This window comes from Malus domestica, chromosome 03, assembly GCF_042453785.1.
Source record: "Malus domestica chromosome 03, GDT2T_hap1".
NCBI lineage: Eukaryota > Viridiplantae > Streptophyta > Magnoliopsida > Rosales > Rosaceae > Malus > Malus domestica.
In genome coordinates, this window is record NC_091663.1 from 28352542 (window position 1) to 28360518 (window position 7977).

The following is a 7977-nucleotide window of genomic DNA, read 5'->3' on the forward strand; positions in this document are numbered from 1 at the left end:
CTGATGTTGATTGGGCTGGCTGCACCTTTGATAAGCCGTCCACCAGTGGATATTGTGTATTTCTTGGTCCAAATCTTATCAGTTGGAGTGCAAAGAAACAAAGTACTGTTGCTCGTTCCTCCACATAAGCTGAATATCGTTCCTTAGCACATTCTGCTGCAAAACTAACTTGGGTTTGCAAAATCCTCAAAGATCTTCATTCTCCTCTCCCTACACTGCCTACCCTATGGTGTGATAATATTTCAGCAATCTCTTTGGCATCTAATCCTATTTTTCGTGCTCGCACCAAGCATATTGAGATTGACTATCACTACATCCGGGAGTTGGTTCTCGCAAATCTCATCAAAGTCTACTATGTTTGCAGTGAAGACCAATTGGCTGATCTTCACACCAAATCTTTGTTTAAAAGCAGATTATCTTATTTGTGTTCCAAGCTTCCAATTGGAATCCTATCTGATTCCTCTTTTAGCTTGAGGGGTGTATTAGGGAGAATGACAAGTCATCAAATATAGTTACTGTTAAATAGTTTGTTAAAGCTAAATGTAATCAGTTTTGTTAGTAACTGTAGTTAGTCAAGGTAGTTGAGGGTATTCTTGTAAGGCAACTAAGGCTATATATATTCATATCTGTACAACTAAATTATTGATTCAATACAATCAAGAAAACTTACTGTTGAAGTTTTCTGTTTCTATATCGCCATCCACGAAATTCGAACCTAAGACCTCTCACTTCTAAGCGAAGATGAATACTACCAGACCGTAGTACTAAGTGGTTATACAAACAAGTTTTTACTGTTTTTTTTTCTAAACTCCACAACTATGTCACTTTACTAAGGAGCAGGGGAGTGGGCTTAGTCTCACAACGGGCTAGCAATAATGTGATTCAAATTCACATTTGACGAGAATCGAACCTGAGACCTCTCATTTATAAGTAAAGATTAATAACATTAGATCATAGTACTAAATGACCTAAATGAGGCATCTAACATGTGTGTTTCAAAAGTTCTTTTCTTTCTTTTTCTATATGACTGTACGTCTTGTAACTATGCAGCCAGTCAGAAATACATTTTATTGTAAAAAAAATTAAAAAAAAAAGAGTAATTTTAGCCAATTTCAGAAACAGTTGGTATCCTAAAAACTCAAAAGTATGGTTCAACCAGTCTTCTATCTCTTTCCAAGATTCAAAATCTTCCAAACAAATTGTTTGTAAATTTGAAATCTAGCATCCGTGATTTTCTAAAATTTGGATTCTATTTTTTGATAAGTGCTAATAATATCCTATTAAAACTTGGCGTGCATGCCAAGGAAAATAATTAATCCTTATGCGTGGCATAGACTTGTGGCTTTTAATGCATTAAGTCGGCATTCGATCCTATAAATTAAGGCTCTTCGATGCCAAATCATTCATCGTTGAAAGCAAAGGCATATAGAAGTTCTGTGTAGCTGGCTCTCGTTCTCTCTCAAGGTTTGTACATATTTTCCATCATATTCTGCAGTTAACGTTCTTCAGTATGTTTTTAGGGTTTGATTAATTGTTTGATTCAATCAGTTATTTCCTAGAATTATTTTTTATCTTTCATTTTTTTATGAACGCCTGAGAACATTGGAAATTTAGAACACAAATTTGATTAAAATTTTATATATTCGTTTGATTTGATTAGTTACTTTGCTACAATAAATTTTGTATAAATTACAGGAAAATATTGGAGGTTGTTTTGTATTCAATTTGAAAAATAAATTTTAGTTTTAACAAAATTTTAGTTTTAACAAGTGATGAATGTAAGGAGTCTTTTGTTTCGAAAACAAAGAAACTGATACCAAACGGGATCTTAAGTAATTAAGGGCATTGATTTACGATTTTTTTCTTCTCTAAACAGATGCAGATCTTTGTGAAAACCCTAACCGGAAAGACCATCACCCTCGAGGTTGAAAGCTCCGACACCATTGACAATGTCAAAGCCAAGATCCAAGACAAGGAAGGTATTCCCCCAGACCAGCAAAGGCTGATATTTGCCGGCAAGCAGCTCGAGGACGGCCGCACCCTCGCCGACTACAACATCCAGAAGGAGTCCACCCTCCACCTAGTTCTCCGTCTCCGTGGTGGTATGCAAATCTTCGTCAAGACCCTTACCGGGAAGACCATTACTTTGGAAGTGGAAAGCTCCGACACTATTGACAATGTTAAGGCTAAAATCCAGGACAAGGAGGGCATCCCTCCGGACCAGCAGAGGTTGATCTTTGCAGGCAAGCAGCTCGAGGACGGAAGGACCCTTGCCGACTACAACATCCAGAAGGAGTCCACCCTTCATCTTGTACTCCGCCTCCGCGGTGGTTTTTGAATTCGAGCTCATTGATGCTTGTCCCAGCCTCCTGGTCTGAGGAGTAGAAGTGAATCTAATGTTTTCTTTTGTGGCTGTGTATTGCCAGTAATTTGGGTTATTAATACTGCTTTCGTATGTGCTTTATGCTGTTGCAATTTCTATTATTTTGGTACTCCTGCATTCATTTGTTTAAATTGTGTGTTGAGAATATTTAAACTAGCATTTGTATGTTGAGGGATAACTTATACCTTACGTGCATGTATGTATATTGGTGTGTTACGAAAAATTCTGTTAACAATGTCACTAATTCATTATCTAGAAAAATGTACTGAATTTGCATGTGCATCAGTATTGTATTGATTTTGTTGAAAATATATCGATACTTTGTCGGTACATTCTGTTGGTCACAGTAAATATTGGTGAAATATATCATGTACTCATGGTCTAGCCTAACTGTTCATTTGCAATGCAAATAACACCTCATAGCAAAATTGGTAGCCTACTTTTCCAATGACCAGTGTAACTCTAAAAGTGACTCCCCCAACTTCATGATCTGTGCATGACCAGTTTTGGGTTGGAAGTCACAAATAAGCGAAGTACATACACTACAAGAAAAAAGGCTAATTGTCACAGAGCAAGTGCGGTCGTTGCTAGGAAAAAGGCCAATTGCCACAGAGCAAATGCGGTTGTTGCTAGGGTTGTTATTGCTAAAAGTGTGACAATTGCTATGCTAACAACGCCCCCCCCCCTCTCTCTTGCTGCTTCTCGCAGTGATAACTACATATGATATGAGTCAACTATGAAGTACCTCATCAGCGATGTAAACTAGCTATGATTGACTTACATTGCTAGCTAGACCTAACTGTGCAACACCATTTTAATTCCAAAATTGATCTTGGGAGTTTCTTCAAGATCTATCCATGACCAGTTGCTAGGAGTGTAGTTACCAATGGCAAGTACTCGTCCATGTTCTTTCCAGCTGACGGTTGTATAATTAGTTGAATAGTTATTCAACTTCTAATCATGAGATTGTGCTAAAAGTGGGAATGGCGTTTTTGAATGGGCAATGCTAGGAATATCAAATATTAGATAAATTTTGTAGACCATATAATGTGATTGTTGATTAACGTGTTTATTGTTTATGATGACACATCACATGATTTGCAAATATGGTCTAAAAATTTGGTCTACGCATTGCTCATTTTGCATTGAGGAGTTCTTACTGTTCTTCTGTTGTATAATTTAGACCCATTGGGCCAACACTGAAAGGCCCAGTACCATCACGACCTCACCCCGCTCATACCCCCCCCCCCCTTCCCTCTCTCTCTCTGATCTCACCCTCCTCTCCTTCCTCACGCGGGAATTGTGGACTCTCACTGTAATTGCAATTTGTCGTTTAAAAGGTACGAAAAATTTCTGTATACAATTGAATTTTAAAAGTGATTTGATATATTTGTTTGGGTTTCTTTAGGGGTCTGTCACTGTCAGTAAACTGGTTTTGCTTGTGATTTCTCGATAATTTGCTGAGATTTGCACTGAGATTTGGTTGTTAATGATATTTTTTGTATGGGATTTGGTTATGTGCACTGATTCCTCATGGCATTAATGAATTTTGTTTCAATTTTTTTGGGAATTGGGATATTTTCGTAGTAGGTCGATGTATGGAGAGAATTTGGCGATTAGGGTTTAGAAAAATGTTTGATGACTGAAGCTCTTGGTGTCTGCTTCTAATCAACACGGCTATGGCCGAAAGGATCTTGGGTAATTTGATTTATGTTGAGAGGGGTTGAAAGTTGACACATTTGGATGTGTTGACTATGGCCATAAGGAGCTTACTGACCTGCACTCAAGCTCTGTACCTTGAGTCCTTCACCTGTGTGAGCTCCCTTGATTTATCACCGTTGGCAAACATTAAACGTCTAGATATCCGTTAATATTTGTTGTGCTAAAGGAGTTATAGTTTGTTTTTCCGTATTGTACTGTGTGCGCGTTTGGATGGGGGACTTTGAAAGTTTTATAGAACTTAGGCTAAATAGTTATGAAGGCACTACAAAAATCATGTGGATCGACTGTGAAATTGACGTGATGCTATACATTTGCAGTGCATTTGTAGTGTTCTAGTGTAGGTGCTATACATTTGTAGATTTTAGTGTTCTAGAGTAGCGTTGAAGCGTTTGAGTAGTTCAGTAGTCTCTTGTAGTGCTGTTTTAAGAATAGAGTTCGATGTTCTTTGGGACTTTGAAAGTCCCTCATCTAAACATTGCATAAGGAATCGATAAATGCATTTGGTCAGATCCATCTTCAAAAAGAAAACTTATATAAGAAAGCTCTTCCTTTAAGAAACAAGACCTTAGACTACTCTGTACACAAAGTGGAGTGATAAACTACTATCCATGGTATCTAATCTACATGTCCTATATTCAAAATAACAATAAGGTATGTCAATATGTCATGGAGTTACCATAACATTGATAGTTACTTGAAGGTAATTAAAAGTGTGTAAAAGCTGCTTTTGAAAAACAATGTCCAGAGAGAATGGCTTGTTGGCTTATAAGATTGGTGGATTGAGTTTTTATGGGAAAATGATCGGGGTTCTGTTCACTCTTGGGGTGTTTTGCTTTTATGTTATTGGAATGTTATAGCGAAGGTGTATGGATTTATATTGATTTGTGTTATTTGTTCTTACTATAGAAATTGATGTATGTTGTTATATTAAAATTCTACTGTGTTTTCTTTCTTTTTAATTTGTTCTTACGTTTATAGTTGTGTATAGTTTGTTTAGTTGTGTGAAAAACATATATTACTAATTTACTAGCCACGTAAAACAATTACGAGAAAAGAAATCATCTTTAGTGGGTATTTAGTTTCTTTTTGATAATAACCAAAAGAAAAAACTGTAACAGTTGCCAAACAAGCTTTATGTTATTAGTGTTTTTCAAATGAAAACTAAAATCTAATATTCAAAAACAGTGAACTGAAAACAAAATGGTTATCAAACAAGGCCTAAAAGTTGAGTATTTTTTTGTAATTTTGTAGAGAAACCTTCAAACCTCTCGCTCTTATCTTAGATCACCATGCCTCCAGTTGGCCCTCGATCTGGTGATGCAATCTTCGCCAACGTGGAACGTGTGGTAAGTGAAACCCCAAGTCGCCTTAATGTTTTCTTTATCCTCATAATTTGGAAATTGAATTGGTTTCAGAATGCGGAGTTGTTTACATTGACGTACGGTGCGATTGTGCGCCAGCTGCTTACGGATCTTGAGGAAGTTGAAGAGGTTAACAAGCAGCTTGATCAAATGTAATTTTTTTTGCTTTACTTTAATTCTCTATACTCAAGTTTGATGTTGCATTTCTTTCTTTTTTTCTCTGAGAATTATGCCTTTCTTAGAAGTTTAGTTCTAGCTTTTACATTATATGGAAGTGTGTGCTTGCATGCATCGACAATTATCTTGTTTTCTTCATTTTTTTGTTGTTGTAGGATTCTGTTTATGGCTGTTAATTTATGTCAATCTTTGTTTTGAGCTATAAATGTGTTGCAAGGAGGACAACTTTTATTTCGTGACATGCAATGTTTGATGACCAGTAACCGTAACTTTGATAAAAATATAGTTAATTTTCAGTTTAGCTGATTACGTGACAATTTAATTGCATCTCAGGGGCTATAATATTGGCATTCGATTAATTGATGAGTTTCTAGCAAAGTCTAATGTATCTAGATGTGTTGACTTCAAAGAGACAGCTGAAGTAATTGCAAAGGTTTGTTGCCACCATCCGTTTCCTTTCAAATTTGAATATTCTGTGGATCTTAATTGTTCTGAAACCTGGTAAACTGTTTCTTCTGTGCTGAACTTTGGTACCTGTTGCATGGAAGTTATTGAATCTTCTATTACTTCCCATGGTCTTTTCAACTGTTTGGTACAAATATCTTTCAGTAAATGTTGGTGGAAATTTAATTCACTTGTCCAATCTTTGCCTTTCTTGAGGATGACAGCGGAGGTTTGTTAGTGAAAACCAAGATTTGAATCATGGTTAATGGCTAATATATCTGATTGATACATGTCAAAATGCTAAATGCTGAATCCTGTCCACTGACTGTGCAACAAAGCATATTAGTAGGCCTAAACATATTGAATTTAGAATCATTAAGTGGAATTACGGTTAGTCTATCAGTTTGTTTGGGTTTGAGGCTCTATCTTGCGATGGAAAAATGGTAATGGGCCAGGATTGTAATATCTGTAAGACAGTTCCTCTAGTGTTTGGTGCAATCTTTTCATGCGTCGCTAGATCTAAACTGTTCATTTTTTGCTGTGTTTTTATTTTTTCAATTTCCACAAGCTTCCAGGTGAAGATATGAAGTAGTTTTTTGTTTGTCATAATGGCTCCATCAATATTTTTTTCTACAGGTTGGTTTCAAAATGTTCTTGGGGGTCACTGCATCTGTTACAAATTGGGATGCTGATGGAACATGTTGCAGTATTGTTCTGGAGGACAATCCTCTGGTAGACTTTGTTGAGCTTCCAGATACGTGCCAAGGTCTTTACTATTGCAATATCTTAAGTGGAGTTGTAAGAGGCGCCTTAGAAATGGTGAGTTGTACTTGTGATCTCATGTACTGCACTTGCCTTGACATGTGCCCCCTCTATGTGATGTATGGTTTTCCCTTTTTGCACTGGTCGCTATATAACAGAATACAACTTCTTACTCTTATACACGTCTCATTGGTATTGGCTTTTATTTTGACTTACATAGAGAACACCGTAACTTTCTACTTGTAGTTTCAATTTTATTCTTCCATTTAAAATATTAGTTACGGAAGTTGTAGCTAAAAAAGCCAGCTCGCTGCTAGTAACATCATTATCTATCTATTTATATATATTTTTTCAAACTTGGGGGAGTTTTATTCCTTACATAATTCTATTGTGCTTTGACTCAGCTTCAGTCGTAGTTTAGTTTTATTGATTCCTTTCTAATATGTATTGGTAGAAAGTTTTCCATTTTTTCTCCTACCGAATGATTTCGATTTTCTATTCCCCATGCACTTTTACTTATAGTATCTAAGAAAACTTGTATTACCTGCTTGAGGGGATTCAGCTGATTCGCAAGGCTAAAAGCACTTTCTGATGGGAATATGGGTCTTGAAGGTTCTATTAAAACCTAAAAAAATGAAGGGTGGTAGAGATTCTGTTTTGACGTCATATATGAGTTTTCTCCGTCTCTTTATTTTCTCTCTTGCCTCACAGTTACGTTGTTTCCATGGTCAGGTATCAATGAAGACTGAAATTAGTTGGATCCGTGATATGCTTCGAGGTGATGATGCATTCGAGTTGCAAGTTAAACTCCTGAAGCAAATTCCAGAAGAGTACCCGTACAAAGATGATGAGTAAAATGCTTGCACTAGCCTGATACATAAACAGTTTTATTTCTGCTTCCACCTTTTCCTTGAAGTCAAATGTTAGCAGCAGCTTGTTATGTCTTTAGCACGCGTTCGCGGACACAATGGATAACGGTGTTTTTATTTACTCGCCGTTTAGTTTTTGCCATTCCGATGAATCATTTTAACGGCTTAAATGTGCAATTTGCATGTTCTGCGACTCTCATCTTATTTTTCATGGAACGGGTGGTAAGAACAATAATCAAATCTACATGTGTTCAAGAAA

At 36.5% G+C, this 7977-nt stretch overlaps 2 protein-coding genes across 2 annotated transcripts; both read left to right on the forward strand.

Moving 5' to 3' along the window:
* The first annotated feature begins 1326 nt into the window (after nt 1-1326).
* On the forward strand, nt 1327-2713 carry LOC103407961 (polyubiquitin). Its single transcript, XM_008346835.4, has 2 exons — nt 1327-1464; nt 1877-2713. Exon 2 carries the CDS (start codon nt 1877-1879, stop codon nt 2336-2338), a length of 462 nt encoding a protein of 153 aa, XP_008345057.1. The 5' UTR covers nt 1327-1464; the 3' UTR covers nt 2339-2713.
* Nucleotides 2714-3568: 855 nt separating this feature from the next.
* On the forward strand, nt 3569-7977 carry LOC103407962 (uncharacterized). The gene is made up of 6 exons (XM_008346836.4): nt 3569-3723; nt 5357-5451; nt 5521-5618; nt 5977-6076; nt 6724-6906; nt 7582-7977. The coding sequence occupies exons 2-6, from the start codon at nt 5395-5397 to the stop codon at nt 7702-7704; spliced, it is 561 nt and encodes a 186-aa protein (XP_008345058.1). The 5' UTR covers nt 3569-3723; nt 5357-5394; the 3' UTR covers nt 7705-7977.

What these genes read in the sequence shown, in the direction of transcription:
- LOC103407961 (XM_008346835.4), top strand. Translation starts at nt 1,877, where the DNA reads ATGCAGATCTTTGTGAAAACCCTAACCGGAAAGACCATCACCCTCGAG.
- LOC103407962 (XM_008346836.4), top strand. Translation starts at nt 5,395, where the DNA reads ATGCCTCCAGTTGGCCCTCGATCTGGTGATGCAATCTTCGCCAACGTG. An exon ending in AACAAGCAGCTTGATCAAAT is followed by an intron (nt 5,619 to 5,976) that starts GTAATTTTTTTT and finishes ATTGCATCTCAG; the next exon opens with GGGCTATAATATTGGCATTC. An exon ending in CAGCTGAAGTAATTGCAAAG is followed by an intron (nt 6,077 to 6,723) that starts GTTTGTTGCCAC and finishes TTTTTTCTACAG; the next exon opens with GTTGGTTTCAAAATGTTCTT.